At 48.9% G+C, this 17,009-nt stretch overlaps 7 protein-coding genes across 7 annotated transcripts; 3 read left to right on the top strand and 4 right to left on the bottom strand.

Annotated features, from left to right (window-relative positions):
- Positions 1–485: 485 nt before the first annotated feature.
- N7508_002610 (carbon-nitrogen hydrolase family protein) lies at positions 486–1,553 on the bottom strand (the record flags this gene model as incomplete). Its single annotated transcript, XM_058460676.1, has 4 exons — positions 486–817; positions 894–1,297; positions 1,354–1,442; positions 1,509–1,553. The coding sequence occupies 4 exons, from the start codon at positions 1,551–1,553 to the stop codon at positions 486–488; spliced, it is 870 nt and encodes a 289-aa protein (XP_058324208.1).
- A 239-nt stretch (positions 1,554–1,792) lies between these two features.
- N7508_002611 (glycosyltransferase family 2 protein) lies at positions 1,793–3,568 on the bottom strand (the record flags this gene model as incomplete). The annotated part of the gene is made up of 3 exons (XM_058460677.1): positions 1,793–2,787; positions 2,838–3,072; positions 3,122–3,568. The coding sequence occupies 3 exons, from the start codon at positions 3,566–3,568 to the stop codon at positions 1,793–1,795; spliced, it is 1,677 nt and encodes a 558-aa protein (XP_058324209.1).
- A 414-nt stretch (positions 3,569–3,982) lies between these two features.
- On the bottom strand, positions 3,983–5,218 carry N7508_002612 (cellulase family protein; the record flags this gene model as incomplete). The annotated part of the gene is made up of 1 exon (XM_058460678.1): positions 3,983–5,218. The coding sequence occupies one exon, from the start codon at positions 5,216–5,218 to the stop codon at positions 3,983–3,985; it is 1,236 nt and encodes a 411-aa protein (XP_058324210.1).
- Positions 5,219–7,434: 2,216 nt separating this feature from the next.
- Positions 7,435–8,763, top strand: N7508_002613 (SDR family oxidoreductase; the record flags this gene model as incomplete). The annotated part of the gene is made up of 2 exons (XM_058460679.1): positions 7,435–7,465; positions 7,538–8,763. The coding sequence occupies 2 exons, from the start codon at positions 7,435–7,437 to the stop codon at positions 8,761–8,763; spliced, it is 1,257 nt and encodes a 418-aa protein (XP_058324211.1).
- A 1,619-nt stretch (positions 8,764–10,382) lies between these two features.
- Positions 10,383–12,920, top strand: N7508_002614 (potassium ion transporter; the record flags this gene model as incomplete). Its single annotated transcript, XM_058460680.1, has 2 exons — positions 10,383–12,053; positions 12,105–12,920. The coding sequence occupies 2 exons, from the start codon at positions 10,383–10,385 to the stop codon at positions 12,918–12,920; spliced, it is 2,487 nt and encodes an 828-aa protein (XP_058324212.1).
- A 545-nt stretch (positions 12,921–13,465) lies between these two features.
- N7508_002615 (glycoside hydrolase family 16 protein) lies at positions 13,466–14,620 on the top strand (the record flags this gene model as incomplete). Its single annotated transcript, XM_058460681.1, has 1 exon — positions 13,466–14,620. One exon carries the CDS (start codon positions 13,466–13,468, stop codon positions 14,618–14,620), a length of 1,155 nt encoding a protein of 384 aa, XP_058324213.1.
- Positions 14,621–15,369: 749 nt separating this feature from the next.
- On the bottom strand, positions 15,370–16,993 carry N7508_002616 (uncharacterized protein; the record flags this gene model as incomplete). The annotated part of the gene is made up of 2 exons (XM_058460682.1): positions 15,370–15,863; positions 15,925–16,993. 2 exons carry the CDS (start codon positions 16,991–16,993, stop codon positions 15,370–15,372), a joined length of 1,563 nt encoding a protein of 520 aa, XP_058324214.1.
- Positions 16,994–17,009: the final 16 nt, after the last annotated feature.

Genomic DNA, 17,009 nt, shown 5'->3' on the forward strand with positions numbered 1-17,009 from the left:
CCTTGCTTCGTCCTGTCTGTCCCAGAATAGCGATTTGTATTGCTGGCCTGGCTCAGGCTTCAGATATTACCGACTCGGTGATTTCCTCGGGGCTGGGATTTGTCTGATCTGGCAATACAGGGGGTTTGGTTTGTTGCTTTCTTTTCCTATGTCCGCTGTGTCATTTTCTCTTCGCCTTTTACCCCCAATTTGAGAGCTCTATACCGTTTTCCTTTCTCATTTGGTCTTGTCTGTATTCGACTTTCATGAATTTTCAGATGACGACTGTATCAATTAATGATTGTCTCTGCTTTATGACTTAGCTTTAGAATCCAGACGTTCCCTCTATATCTTTTGAAATATGAATCAAGTAGATGCTCGTAGTTTCGACTGATCTTGGCAGTGTGGTATATCTCCAAGTCCCATTAAGCTTAGCGTTCCTGTATGTCATGCATCTACCCCAACTCTCATCCCATCCCTGTACTTTCACATTCACATTCACTCCTTTACTCCTTAACAGAATGCCTATAAGAATAATACCAATCCTCCCTCTTAAGATCCTTCCGAACCTTGTAATTCGCCTCAGCAGCATCAACAACCCCAACATCCAACTCTCTAACCAGAATACCCTCTTCAGCCCCCATCTTCCCAACAGGTCCAGTAATAGGAAGTGTTATCTGCGACAATCCAAGGAAATCCTTTTCAGCACCAGCTGCATTAGCAAAGATAACCGCACAGGTATTCTCGAAACAACGTGCTGTAATCGTAGTTTCGAGGAAGAGGGCTTCGCAATCTGGATTAGACTTGCGGGCTTCGGGTGATGCGTCGTGGGGTGTCCCTGGCTATTGTTAGCATATAGATCCGTATAGAACAAAAGACAAATAAGACAAAGGGAGGAAAGAAAAAAGACATACAGAAAGTAGGAATAATAACAATTTTTGCCCCATCAGCAATCAACTCCCTAAATGCCTCGGGGAACGCAAGATCCCAACAAATGAGCATACCAACACGCCCAACAGGCGTGTCGAAGGCGACGTGCCGCTCATGTGCTGAGGAGGTTAGATGTGGTCGTTCTGGGTGCCAGATATTCTTTTTGCGGTAGGATGAGAGGATTGAGCCGTCCTTTGAGATGAAGTAGGCAGTGTTGTAGAATAGGGTTGTGTTGTTTTCACTGGCATATTTCTCGATGATTGTTCCTGGCACTAGGCTTATTCCTAGTTCGTTTGCTAGGGCGCGGTATTTTAAGAGATATTCTGGGGAGGAATCTGCTTGGGTTGACCAAAGGGGCTCGTTTGGGACCCAGCCGCTTAGGTGGTATCTGGGTTATTGTTAGTTTGGGTGGGGGTTTAATGTTGGTAATGATGCTAGCATTACTCTGGTAGGACGACAAGCTCGGCTTTCTGGTTGGCTGCTTGGCGGATGTATTCGCAGGCTTTGGCATGGTTGTATTCAGGGTCCAATGGCTGCAATATTGAGAGTCAATATGTTTTCCACAGTGTCTGAATACTGGCACGCCATTTCCAACTCACTTTGATTTGCCATTGGATGACGGAAACGCGCGGATTAGGAGCCATGTTATGTCTGTTTAGTCTACTAAGTCAATTGAGTGAATGAAGAATAAAAAAGAAAAGAGATATTGAAGTAGGAGGGTGATGTCAAGTAAGTTATCAGTTACCCCAACAAGTTGGAGACCGTGGGGTCAGTCAGTGATGCAACAACCCCACTCCGATCTCCGATTTAGTAGGTCTATGCGAACAACACACTTCAAACATTAGTATTAACAGTCATATCTAACATAGCATAGTGAAACAGATCAAAAAGCCCCCAATTCCTCACTGAAAGTTGGCTTCTTGCTAACACGGTACACCAACCGATCAGTCCAGAAGTGCGAGAACACAGCATGGATAGTAGGCACAGCACCGTACAAAGTACCCGAGATAGGGAAGCAAACTCGCTCAAGGAGACACTGTGGATGATACCAGACACGCCGAGAAAAGCCAGTATCGGGCAGGTTAGCCTCGCGCATATCCTTCATTCGACTGTCCAAGCAGACTGCATGCCATCGCTCATACAGTGCTAGGCAGACATTCATGCCGACAAATCCCAGCGTGCGCAGGGTATTAGTAAATGAGAATGCCCATGCTAGTGTAGGGTGGAGAGATGAGACGGGGTTCCACAGTGTGTAGAAGACAGAGAAGAACATGAGCAATGTAAGATGGCACGGCATGAAATGCGCTTCCCACAGAAGATGGAGCAAGGCGAAATGTCGAGGTCTGAGGAATAGACAGCGCTGGTGGAATCGTAGATATCCAACGGACCGTCGTGCAGCGAAGCCTGAATCAAGGGCTCCCCACATGTGTCGCAATGCCTGGCGGTAACGGGCAATGCAGGTGTCGATTGTTCGGCGCCAACCAATCCCTGCATCACTGGAGACATTGCATTGGCTTGCTGGGATGTAGACCACACGAGAGATCAAATTGCCGGCAGTTTCGAAGTAGCATTTCAGGAGCATGTGGAGGTCTTCGCCGATTGCTGTTGGGTCGCTATCCCAGCCGCCGACTTTTTCGACCAGGGATAGTGGGAGGGAGTAGACGGATGTTGGGATGGCAATTACCGTGCATGGATACATTGTGGACAGGCCTGCAAAGCCCCAGAGTAGGTCTGCGCATCGGACGAGGATTGGGCTTTCGTGCGAGTTGCGGTCGAAGATTATGGGGCAGCAGTAGATTGAGCGGTCTGCTTCAGTGATGTGAGAGTAATGTAGTCGGCGAATTTCGGTGAAGTAGTCGCGGGATAGGTGGGTATCAGCTAGATCACAGTTAAACATGAGCTTCGCAGAGGTGTTACGGGCTGCTCACCATCCATAACAGTGACCATGACATTGCATGACTCCAGCTGCAGAGCTGTGCGGTAGACCTCGATGATCCTTCGTGCAGCAAATGACACATTCGAGCTCTTTCCTGCAATCTCCCCTTGTATACCAGAAGGATGGAAGGTGGCTTGGATGTTCAAGAAGGACTTTTCGAACGATGAGATAAGTTGAGCAGCTTTTTCCATTGCGACATTCTCTTTTTGCTCCATTGCGAGGTAGATCTGTTCGTATCAGTGACTGTTGAGAAATATGAAAATCCGTTTGACTCACATCATATTGCGACATTGCCCTAGGGTGACTGGCTAATACTTTCAATGTTGTCTCGAGCGTGTGAAGATCTTCGCAGTAGTTGGGAAGAATGATCGCGTTGATCAGCTCTGGTGTGCCGACCTCGATCTCGGTTGCATTGAGGTTTTTGGACAAAGACTGATCAAAAAAATTTCCAGAGTCCGCTACGAATGGAGAATCCGGATCATTCTCAAATGCACGTCTGTTGATGGCCCGTCGGGTCTGCTTGGTGATGTTGAAGAGCGAAACTCCAAGACGAATGGTGAACGCAAACATCTGGGTATGGATAAACACAATGTAGACAACAAAAAAGATTTGCGCCATATTCAGACCACTCCACGGTCCTTCTGAGGGAGGCTTGGTGGACGGGGGAAAGATACTCTTCCATAGGGACGATTTGACGAGATCGGAGAAAGCAAATACCAGCATTAAGATCAATGCGATAATGCTGAGCCCTGGCAGGCAGCGCGATAACCAAACCAGCATCTTGCAGTGTAGATTCAAGCTTGTCCGGACAGTGAAAGAAGGGACGGAGGAAAAGCAGAGAAGAAAGTCACACGGGCGTTCACAGGTCTATACAGCGAGCTAAGGCCGAAGTACCAAAATGATCCTACAAACTATTGCAAGCACATGCCCCAAATGAAAGGAGATCATCCTAACCAATATCAACACAGACAAGTATAGGAGCGTAGATACAAAACGTGCAAGTATATACTTCAAAGCTTGGCGCCCATCGCGGGCTCAACATTGGCCAACGAGGGCTTTGGTCTCTCCACCATCACCGCCCAAGCACCAATGACACCAGGCATCGCATGGGCGTGGTCGACCCTGAGGTACATATCTTCACTTTCCGGTCCCTTCTCCCTTTTCGGTCCTTTCTTCCTTTAAACTAACTTTGAGACCCAGCGCGTGCAAATCATCCAGTCGTGAATCCCACCGTACCGACGGCCAATCCCACGAATCCCCCACCAACCCATAGCTCTCCCATTCCCCATCTGGTTTGCGCGCGTTGAGCGCCCAATATCCCCAGCTGGCGTCGACCTCGCCTAGGAATTGTACCAGGTGACTCCAGTAGTTCTGGTCACCTGCTGATGGCTCACCAGGCATTCCAAACTCCCCAACCCACACAGGCGCAATATGTTCGGAGAGCAGGTATGCCCAGTTTTTGTTCATCGCTGCTGCGAATTCTCGGTAGGTTCGCTCTGAATAGGGGTAAAGATCGCCCCAGCCTGACCACTTATACACATGCGCCGAGTACACTACTCGGCCCGGTCGACTCAGGTGTACTGGCCTTTCCCGTACCTGCGATAGATCGTTCGCCGATGAGATTCCTTCCACGATCATCAACCAGTCTGGGTTGATGTCCAGCAGTCGTTCAGAGGCTTTCTCTGCTGCGCTTGCCCAGTCCTCCCAGTCCAACGTACCCCACAGCCCTCGCGGCTCGTTTCGTAGGTCCGCGCCTAGCACGAGTGGATTCCCTGCAAGCGGTCGCATCACCGTTTCCCAGTTTCGGATCCATTGCTCTTCGGTTTGAGAGATGCGACAGAATAGGGATCCGCCGAACCAGTCGTTTGACCAGCTTGTGTCGCAGAGGTTGATACCGCAACACCATGTTGCCTGTGTAATATGGTTGTTTATAATGACGAGCAGACCCGCTGCTGTGAGGCTTTCCACTACGGCGTTGTAGATATCCAACGCCGTTGGCTGGCCGGGGATCGTGGCTAATTGGAGAAGATCCATGTTGCTTGCGATCAGCGATGTGTTTATCACTGGGTTCTTGTCCACGATCTCATCGGCATACGGGAGTCGCACACTGTTGAAGCCTAGTCTTCGGATCAACTGTGCGATGTCATCTCGATGCTGTATATCCAATCCAGATGGGACGAAATGGATGTCGCTGGCTCCGTACCAGTTGATACTGGCTAACTTTACCTTCCTTCCGTCAGAATCTTGGATGTGTCGGCCATGAGTATGGAATGGAGGTGTGAAGACCGTAGTAGATGGTGATACGTGGATCTCAGGTTGGAAGACTGGTAAACCCTCATCATCGGCTTGTGTCTTGTAGATGCCTCGTAGCATGAATGAAAATAGGATAATCACTGCTGTTGTTACCCACAGCCTCGGTCTGGCGACGATTCTTAAGATGGATATCATAATGCGTTGTCACATTTGATGAATACCTGGTTATTCAACACAATAATATAGATAGCATTAGAACAAGTCAATGATGGTATTCCAACGATTAGGCAGATCCGGCTGTCCCGCTCTATTTTTGCTAGTGGGATACTTCAGGCCAATGATGGACTAAGTACGTGGTTGGCCGAAAGTCAGTGAACGCGCACACTTCGGCACAAAACCAATGGGAAGTGATCGAATCACAAGACAATAAGTAGTCAGTTTTATTCATTGAAATGGCTGTTCTACACTGATTCTCATCAGCAGACTTGGTGTTTATTGTGATGCTGATAAGAGATTGTTCTCAATGCCTCGCGGATTTACTGGGATTCAGCAAACCCTCTTCAAATGGATGAGTATGAGATGTCAAGGAAGCCGAATGAAATATATAGGCTAAGATTGCCTGCTTATTGTGGATAGGGCTGGCCTAGGGCTAAGACGATTCGATACCAGGATAGCCCATGGAGGACATGATCTAACAAAACAGCTCCAATGCTATTGATCGTCGGCTGTTATCTATTCAGCAAGGAATCTAGGGCTATATATGCATACTCATGTTCTCAATCCATCAACTAGACTTTTTTAGATGGGGACTGAATTAACAGAAAGCATGACTTTGAGTATTGCGAGCGGTCCAGGCGAATCTCTTTGATCCATCAAACCTTCATACGGCAACTTTCAATGTTCTGAGTCTCTTGTTCCACTCGAGGAAGTTTTTCTTTTGTCTTCATATATATGTTCCCTTTAGGTGCGAGGAGAAGTAGGGACTTGGGCTTCAATATTACGGAATCTGCTCTAATTCCGGATCGCTCACTCTGAGCGGATAATTAACCCCGACGCCCTTGGCCTTAGATATAATGCTAATTCCAATCAACATCTCCGTATCATTAATAATTGATGTACTTACTAAGGTGACATCTCCAGAGCTGCATGTCAAGCATACTTCCTCGCTTAGGTTCTTAACCTTGCCACTACATTAACATTGAAGATGACGTCTCATGCGTTACCCCCATGAAGCCAGACTCTAGTGACCCGCGCAAGTGGTTATATCGCATCTCACGCGGTTGATCAACTGCTAGCTTTAGAATATACTGTGCGAGGTACAGTTCGCGCCCCGAAACGATGGCTGAATGCATACTTTGAGGATAAATATGGAAAGCGGGTTTTTCAGATTGTGATTGTTTCTTCTTCTGAGGAATGCAATGTCCTCCAGCGTCTGTTTGACAACATGGATGGAATCATACACTTGGTATGTAACGAAACTTTATGATTCAATCAGATAAGAACTCAAGTCCAGGCATCGGGTTTGACCTTCAGCAGTGGCTCTCAAGCTGTAATTCCCTGGGGAGTGAAAGTTACGTTGAGAATTTTAGAGCTTGCGGCAAAAATCCCTTCTATTCAGCGGGTTGTTTTGGTTTCATCCTCTTGTGCGAGCTATATGCTTTTCCCCAACCCAGATGGGAGACAGCAACGTTGATCAAGGTATGCATCTATCTGAGAAATTGAAACATTTCATCTCACTAGACATTGGCAACCACAGATTCCTGGAATTGTGAAGCTGTGAGCGCTGCCTGGGATAGTAATACCCCCAAAGAGAAAAAGGGCATCTCGGTTTACGCGGCCTCCAGGAACCGAAGGCGAACGAGAATCTTGGAAATGGTTAGAGGAGCACAAATCGAGCTTTCTTTTTAATACTGTTTTATATGAGACATGATTGGCAATGGTTGTTACTCTCATAGTCGGTGTTAAGCTAGCCATGCAGTCTATATACAGTTGTGCTGCGGGGTACACGCGTATCTGCCATCAAGAAAGGCTTTGGAGAACTGCTAGGCTCCCCGCAAACCAAGACTAAATTAATAAGATCCCGATACATCAAATCCCGAAAGAACTAAAGGGCGTCATGGAATAAGATTTGGGCGCTACCGGAATTACATGAGTCTAATTCCGGCGTGGGGCCAACTACTGCAAAACTTCACATTTCCAGCTCAGCTGAGAAATCGAGATCCCGAACAGTTACGTCATTTCGATATCACAAACTATCTGTTGGATTTATTTCAAGCATTCCTTCCTTGGGGAAATATCTCTTTTTGACATCACAGTTGAGGTGTCTTCTATCCATCATGCCTTCTGCTATTGTTACTGGTGCTACAGGTAAGTGAATCATTGATCAAGCTGACTTGGTATCTTGATCGAAGAAGGGTTTCATTAACGTGAAGACTGTAGGAATCACTGGAAATGCAATTGTTCGCCATCTCCTGAAAGATCCCTCATACACTAAAATCTACACCCTTTCGCGAAGCCAGCCCGGTATCCAGGATGCACGAACTGAGCATGCATGTCTTGACCTTCAAGCATCTGCAGAGGAGATGGCCAAGGGTCTTGCCGGCGTATCTGCAGAGTATATCTACTTCTGTGCCTACCTAGCGCGCGATGACAATGACGAGGCTGCTCGTGTGAATGGAGCCTTGCTCTCTAACTTCATTAAAGCCCTTGAGATTACCGGTGCCGCAAAGAAACTGAAGCGCCTAATTCTCACTTGTGGATTCAAGCAATATGGTGTCCATCTCGGATTGCCTAAGCAGCCTCTCGTCGAATCCGATCCTCGATTGGAGGACGGTCTCGGTGGCTACAGATGGCCATCAAACTTCTACTACACCCAACAGGATATCGTGAAAGAAGCTGCCGCTCGAGGCAATTGGGAATGGATCTGTACCCTTCCTAACGATGTCATCGGGTACGCTAAGCATAACTTCATGAATGAGGCTACTGCTCTTGGATTATATGCTGCTGTCAGCAAAGCTCTGCCCGGGTCGCGGTTGATTTATCCCGGCAACAAATCGAACTATTTCATCAACAACTGCTGGACCTCTGCAGAACTCCATGCTCAATTTTGCTTGTGGGCTGCCACTGCGCCTGGAGCCGGCAACAACATTTTCAATGTCACCAATGGAGACACCGAGTCTTTCCAGAGTATGTGGCCACTGCTCGCGGAGCGATTTGGCTGCACAATCCCAGAAAACATGTTCGACCCTGCTACCACCGATGAATTCAGGAACGAGGCCACCAATACCGAACTCGGGAACAACCACCCTATATCTGTGCATGCCAAAGCAATGGGAATCGCTGACGATGCTGTGAACTCTCAGTCTCCCAGTCTTCGACTTCCCATCGATCCCCAGAAATGGGCGCAACGAAAGGATGTCAGTGAAGCATGGAACAAAATCAAGACCAAATACAATCTTGATCAGGCTGCCTGGGATAAGGCTACCTGGGACTTTTTGACTTTTGTGCTCGGTCGTGATTGGGGCTGTGTTGCAAGCATGAGCAAAGCTAGGAAGTTCGGGTGGACCGGATACGAGGATACTTGGGGGGCCTTTGAGAGGACATTTGATATTCTCGAGAAGGAGGGAATCATTCCTCCCACGGGGCAGCTGAAGAATGACCACTAGAATATATATATATATATATATATATATATATATTCGGTGAGCGGATTTGTGTAGATCCAGTCGAAATTGTAATATAGATCTGCAAGTCCGATCTTCAATCCAACTACAACACATCTTTGTGATACCTCATTATGCCGTGAGCGGCGCATCCGATCTTATCAGCTGCAGATACGAGTGGCTTCGCTTACATTCTTGGCTCGCGTCTATTTTTTCGAACAAGTATAAATTACAGTTACTGAACCAAGTTTACGAAGGTCTTCACTATGCTTAGTATATCGACAAAATCCACGGTAGGCTCTCTAACAAACCCCGTTAATGATGATGAGGCATTGACAGCCGGAATTTCCCGGCAAACAACGAGTTCAATCATTAGTTTGGTGTCCCGGGACTACTGTGAGTTTCGAGACCAAGTGACCGGAATGGCCGGCCTTACTCTTGGCAGCTGATATCATTTCTTAACCATGAGCGTGCATTGGCTTTAGTATGATTAATTCATATAAACTAGCATGTGAAAAAGATCATCCCTTCCGGCAAGGAATGTCGGGAGCGACCGTGGCCTGGTAAGCTGATTTCCGGAAAGGGCAATATACATATACCCACTTGTCTCTTTGTTTAAAGTGTGTACACCGCTAGCAGGGTAGAAAAAGAACGCCCCAATGAAATACAGTGCCTGGGACATGTCGACAGATAATTGGAGATAAGATAAGAGACCTTATATCTGGACTGCAGCGCCAAGTATAAGGTGTCGAAATGCATGGATAAACGGGCCAATCAGGGAGCAAATATAGTGATTTTTTCACCAGCCCTAACATCACAGGGGTTAAGTGTAGCAGTCTAGGGCCGGGCCACGACATGGTGGAATGAAAAGTGGGCCGATCTCAAATTCGCCCCTGATTAGGCAGCCAGATATAACATGGACATTGCTAGTTTGTTGGCTATATCGAGCTATATCGGAAGATTGGAGCTATCAAATCCACTATGCATACTGCAGTGACCACATGCCTGTTGCAGATTGCAGGATGCAGACTGCAGCAGCGTTCCACCGCCACCTCTGCACAGAGACCAAGATAGATATGAAACATGAGAAAGCTTGACTATAAAGAAAAAGGGGAGATGAGTCCACAGTGGATAACTCAGTCAACTGCCAGGGAAGAGAAAGCGTTACATACCAATACCAGCTGGCGTTGCTTCGCCACTCCCAAAATGGGCGCAAAAGCGATCGGCAGTCCACGTTTTCCATGGCAGTTGACAATACAATACAGTAATCTACTCGGCCGCATGCGTTATTTTTTTGCAGCTTCGCCATTTGTTTTTTTTTTTTTTTCAATTTTTTATCTGGTCGCATCTTTCTCTCTTCTCAATTATATTCAATCCTCTCTTCCCTTTCCTCATGTCTTTCGCAAATTGTGGCTCAATGCCACGCGGATAACAGCGGTGTTCTTGGAAAACTCTCCGCTCGGTAGCGATCGACGTAACCACATGTATGGATCGCAGAACGAGGTCGGCGGTGCAAGCTAAATTTAAGCAGGATTGAAAAATTCCCCTCCTTTCGAGAGTCTCACATCTCGTCATATCAGGCCCCTGTGGCCTCTGGGCAACTCTTTGGCCGACTGGTCAACATGTTCTCGGCCTTCGTGCGCCAGGTATCCTCCCTGAAGCAAAAGGTACCGTTCCTGAACGAGCTGCACCTGAACTTCATCTTCATCCACTATGCCTATATCATCTCGTGGGTGATCATCGGTTCGATTATCCTCTACCCCGGCAGCGAGCTCGCCTACATCGATGCGCTCTTCTTCGCCTCCGGCGCCGCCACCCAGAGCGGGCTGAACACCGTCGACGTCAATAAGCTCAAACTCTACCAACAAATCGTCCTATACTTGATGACGTGTCTGTGTACTCCGATTTTTATTCATGGTGCGCTGGTCTTTATCCGGTTGTACTGGTTTGAGAAGCGCTTCCAGCACGTGGTCCGTGACGCACGTGCGATGCGACGAACCCGATCTCGAATGGAAACTGTGACCGAGGACCGGGATAGTAACGAAGTGAACCGCGCCGAGCTTGGAGTCAGTGGCCGGCCGATTGTGGTGTTACGGAACAATTCAGGAGATGCGCGGGGCGGTCGCCTCGCGGACCCGACCAACAAAGATATAGCTCCGGGGGTGGACACTCCAGAAATCCACACACCCAGTGCCGGCTCTAACTCCGGGTCTCGGTCCGGTTCTAGCTCCTCCGAGGAAACGGAGACGGAACCTGAGCCTCGATTTGGACTCGGCAGTTTGAAGGTCCCAACCCATCTGAACCCCGAAACTCACATCGCCTTCTTGGAAAAGCAGCGGAAGGACAAAGGCGCTCTTCGGATCCCAAGTCCACGTGAGTATGATCGTGGCGGTGCGCCCGAAGCTTTGGAAGAAGATGTCGAGCAGGAGGATGAGCCGGCTCCTCCTAGTCCTCACAATACCGATGATAGCTCGTCTAACCACCCCGAGGCGCATGATCAAGTCGGTCCACTTGAAGGACCCCATATCACCATCAACGAGCCGGATATTCCAAGGGCTCGCCCACGGGGGAATACATTCCCTCGTCTTAATACTCAACCTACGTTCCGAGAAACCAAGGATGGGAATGAAACCACTACTCTTGCCCCTACCAACACGAGAAACACCTTTAGGGGAATTTTTCGATCTCTGACACAAGAACGGGATCTCTCGACTCAGCCATATCTCAGTTGGAATGCGACAGTGGCACGAAACTCCAACTTCGTTGACCTAACTGAGGAACAGCGCGATGAGTTAGGTGGTATCGAATATCGCGCACTGAAGACCCTGGCTGTCGTGCTCATCACTTACTACGTTGGCTTCCACCTCATCGGCATGCTGAGCATGATTGGTTGGATCATGACGGTGGACCAATGGGGTGATGTTGTCCGAGAGGCTGGAGTTGGACGGCCTTGGTGGGGAATTTTCACTGCTGCCTCTGCCTTTAACGACTTGGGTTTCACCTTGACGCCCGACTCTTTCTACTCCTTCCAGCGGGCCGTCTTTCCGTTGCTTATGTTCTCATTCCTGATTATCATTGGAAACACTGCGTTCCCATGTATGCTCCGTTTGATGATCTGGGTTATGTCCAAGTTTACTCGCCAAGGCACTGCTCTATGGGAAGAACTCAAGTTCCTCCTGGACCACCCGCGTCGATGCTTTACCCTCTTGTTCCCTCGCAATGCCACCTGGTGGCTGTTTGCCATTCTAGTTGCACTGAACGGTATTGATGTGATTTTCTTCGTCATTTTGGATGTGAGTCACTTGCTCTTCTACTTTTTACAACACCGCTGACCCATTACATAGCTTAACGATTCTGCTGTCACCGCGCTCCCTCCTGGAATTCGAGTCCTTGATGGCTTTTTCCAAGCTGCCGCGACACGAACGGCCGGTTTCGGAATCATCAGTCTTACGGACCTCCACCCCGCCATCCAGGTATCCTATCTCATCATGATGTATATTTCAGTGTTCCCGATCGCTATTTCAATGCGTCGAACCAACGTGTACGAGGAGAAGAGTCTCGGTATATACGATGTCACCGACGAGGACCAAGATGAGGAATCCAATGCCCCTACCTACATCGGAGCTCACTTGCGTCGCCAGCTGAGTTTTGATTTGTGGTATGTGTTCTTGGGTCTCTTCATCATCGCCATTGCAGAAGGCGGACGGTTGCAGGTACAGGATGACTACTCCTTCCAGCTGTTCACCGTTCTATTCGAAGTTGTCTCGGCCTATGGTACAGTCGGTCTGTCGTTTGGATACCCCGGAGTGAACACCTCTTTCTCAGGACAGTTTAATGTGGTTTCCAAATTGGTAATCATCGCCATGCAACTTCGTGGTCGCCACCGTGGTCTACCCTACGCGCTGGATCGCGCCGTCCTTCTCCCATCCGACGCCATGAATCGACACGAAGCCGAACAGAGCGAGAGGCGGATGCGCCGACGCACATCCAACCTCAGTGGTACTGGCTCTCTCGGCCAATCACAGTCGCGTACCCTATCTCAGGCGAGGAACGATGCAGCCCAGACATCCGGTCTGGAAACCCATGACTGGCAAACAGGACCTGCGCCAAATGCAGAATCCCTGGTGCATCGCTCCTCGACTATCCGATCCAATCGATAGACAGTGGGTGGATCTGTTGTTTTTTGTTGATACCATAGAAAACCGGCGTTTTTTGCATACAACCGGATTAGCTGCATATTGGACATAATTCGAACATCTATTGAATGCATTCATCATTTTTTCGTTCAAAACACGTCAAGCCATATGGCTCGACGTCGGGACTGTGCACATTCCTTAACTGATTGCGGGGGGACCGGTCGGCGGTGACGTATTTTTCGCGTCGAACATACAGTAGAATACCAGTCACAACATCAAATCAACCAAATAACACCTTGTCTGGCCAGGTGCCAGGTACCAGTCGGAACCTTGGATTAAGAAACCGAGCTAGTGCTCACAAAGGCATAGTATAGCAGACTAGACTACTTTGAGACAGGCGATCCGTGGGTTCGCAAACGGGAACCCTTACTGATCGACACTCCATTCCAGGGTCCATGACGACAGATTGTTGCTGCACCTAAGGTTAAAAGAAGAGTCATGGCCGTTGCTAACATCCCCAAAGCATCCTTTACACAATACAACATCCCTACTTGATATCTAATACCACTATGGACGAACGCCAACTCCCACCCCAATTCCTGGACCGCTACAGCGGAGCCACCTCGCGCATCCCCACCCTCGAAACCAAAACCCCCATCACAACTTCGGCAGTCCCAGGCCTAGACGCCACAACCACCCGTCACAAGTATGACCCACGTGGCTGGTCCCTGCGTAACAGGCTCCTCGCAGGCGGAGCAGCCGTCGTCCTACTATTGATCGTAATCGTGGTTCCCGTTGAAGTCGTGAAAAACAGATACCCGAAGTACATACCCCTGGATTACACCCTCACAGATACATACGAGGGAACATCCTTCTTTGACCACTTCACCTACTTCACCGAGCAAGACCCTACATCCGGCTTTGTCGTCTATGTCAACAAAGACGCAGCCACAGACTTGAACCTCACGCACGCGACTGAGAATTCAGCCATCCTCCGCGTCGATGCGAAAACACTAAACACTATCGCTGGCCGGAACTCAGTCCGTTTGGAATCGACCAATCAGTATGACAATGGTTTATTTATCTTCGATATCCTGCATACACCCTTCGGATGCGGGACATGGCCAGCGCTGTGGTTAACAGATGGTTATAACTGGCCTTCAAATGGGGAGATCGATGTTCTCGAAACAACAAACGAAGGAGCACACGGTAACGAGGTCTCCCTGCATTCCTCGAAAGGTTGCACAATGAAGAACGTCAAGCGCAAACAAACCGGACGAGTCTCCTTCGATAACTGCGATGGTAGTGTCAGTGGGAATACAGGCTGTGGCGTTGTCGGTGCCGATGATTCATATGGCGCTGCACTGAACAAGGCTGGTGGTGGTGTTTATGCACTTGAACTGCGTGACGATGGCATCCGTGCTTGGTTCTTCAGAAGGGATTCCATACCCACTGATATCACGGATTCCAAACCTGATCCTTCTACCTGGGGCACTGCTTTTGCTGATTTCCCAGGGACCGAGTGTGATATTGCTTCACATTTCAGGAACCAGAGTATCATTGCTAATATTGATCTTTGTGGGGAGTTGGCTGCTCAGCCGCAGTTTTATGATGAGCTTTATCATTGTCCTGCTACTTGTACTGAGTTTGTCAAGAGTAGTCCGCAGAGTTTTGTGGATGCCTATTGGGAGTTTAAGAGTTTCAAGGTTTATCATGCCTCTTGAATGGGTTTGGGGTTCAACTTCATGTCTTGCGATGTGCTATGATGCTTTTTTTTTCTTTTTCCTTTCCGCTTCAACGTGATCTTGGTCTCTTCGGCCTGTCTCTCAGGGTTAAAACTGTGCCACTTCATGTATGCTTTGATCCATTCGTGTCGTACGATTTTGTAGCTTCATCCTAGTAAATGAAGGTTAAACTATCCTTACATTAATCTACAGCTGAATGGTTCATCTTGCTCAATCTTGTGCTCATTCATATTATCAAAAAGGCAAAATCATCCAGGTCAAGTAGCTCCGAAACAGATAGACTCTGGTGAGAGAATAAAGAGGTATTTTAAAGGATCTCGCACAGCAAAACCATAGTATCAGTTAGATAAACAATCAAGCTTACACCGACTGAGGCAGCACGAGCAGCATTGCGGTACCTCTCGCGCGCCAAGATGGCATTAGAAATAGCCCAATATCTAGTCCCGTCGACAAAAAAAAAGTGCCTCCACCCAAGGATGAAGAGAGTAACCACCAACGAGGGGCAAATTAACAAGAATGATATGGATGGGGTATGTTCATAGAGTATCAGCGAAGGGAGATGTTAATTTTCTATCGAGCATAGCGCATACAAAGTTAGCCGTGCTATTGCTGTTTCCTTAACCTAAGACGGAGCATATGTTGAAGAAGAGGTTGTTGTATGTATGATTTATATCTAAATCATACCCAAAAACTCATTGCATATCGATAGGGTGAGAGTGAAAAATGGCTCACTGAGTCGTCTTAACACTCCTCCTCTCCATTGCCACACTCGCCAAAATCGATAACGAAGCCAACGCAACAGGAATATAAAGCGTCTGAATCACCGCCTCGTCATATCCAGAAAGCACAGCACCGAGTCTAGCAGATCCAATCTGCTCCCTCACATCCACCAGGCCTCCGTGGTCAAAAATGTTCCGGTCAGTCCCCGGCGAATGGCGCTCCACTTCGATGGCCAATCGGCTCTGAAACAGCACAGCAGAAACCGAAACAAAAAGCGCAGATGCGAGAAGCCCCGTGAACCCGGTGATTGCAACCCCGGTGGCGATGTCCTTGTCTGGGAGAACGGTCTGCACGGCGAACACTGGCGCTTGAAGTCCCAGCCCCACGCCGGCGCCGAGAAAGGTCAGGAGTAGGATGATTTTGACCAGGGCGTCATTGTATTCGATTGTGATAAGCAGCCCGGAGGCGATAGGCATGAGGACTGAGCTAATAAGCATAAAAGCTATAGTGAATATAGATATCGTTAATTACCCTTCCTTCCAGGGGAATATGCTCATACTTACGGTAATAATACCCCATCCATGTGGTCCCTACACCGGCCGTGAGGACTGTCACAGCCATACCCGCAAAGAGCGGCAAGCCCATAGCGCCAGATTTCGTAGCACTAAACCCGCGCACCCCCTGGAAGTAGATCGACATATAGTACTCAGTAACGGCGAGGATACCATTGCTGCAAGCATTAAACCAAGCGCCAGCCAGGACACTGCGCTGCGTCATAATGCGCGGGGGAAGGGTCGCATCTTCCTTCTTACGGCACTGCATAACCGCAAAGACGCCGATGAACACGGGAAAGACCACCAGCAGCACGATAATCCGCGCATCGGTCCAGCCGTATTTGAGGCCGCCCCATTGTAGCCCGATTAGTAGGCAGACAATGGCAGGTACGAATACCAGCGTCCCCGCAATGTCGAGCCGCTGGCACATTTCCACCACGGGCAACCCGGCTTCGTGAGGGGGGTTCGCCGGCATTTGGAACCCGTATGCGATGAACCCGCTTGCAATAGCCCCGATGGGCAAGTTGATTCCGAAACAAGCCCTCCAGGAGAAGGCGTCGATTAGCACGCCACCGATAAGGGGAGCAATCACCATGGCTATGTTGGAGCCTGCGCCTACGATCCCGGTCCAGAATGGCCGCTTATGCACAGGCAGTTGACTGGTCAGCAGCACAATGCTGCCTGTCTGGACACCGCTACTGCCTAAGCCTGCGATGGCGCGGCCAAGGATGAACGTCGCACTGGTCGGGGCGACGGTGCAGAGGAGCGAGCCGAGCTCAAATAGGAATATAGAGACTAGGAAGATGGATTTCATGGGGAAGACCGTGTACAGCCGGGCGAAGAAGAAGATGAAACTGCTGGCGATCAGCTGGTAGGATGCTGAATACCATCCAATGTCGTTTAGCTGCTTGAACTGGTTGGAGAGGCTAGGGACGGCCACCGCGACGATGGTCATGTCGAGGCCGACAAAGACGACGCAGAGGAGAATTGAGAAGAGAACGAGCCCTCGCTTGAACCCGGTGGGATATACGAGAACATCTTCAGTCTCCAGCTGCTCTCGCACTGGCCCTGTTGCCATTTGGGAATCTGGGGTT

Source organism: Penicillium antarcticum (assembly GCF_028974205.1).
Source record: "Penicillium antarcticum strain IBT 31339 chromosome Unknown utg000002l_segment0_segment0, whole genome shotgun sequence".
In the NCBI taxonomy this organism is placed as follows: Eukaryota; Fungi; Ascomycota; class Eurotiomycetes; order Eurotiales; family Aspergillaceae; genus Penicillium; species Penicillium antarcticum.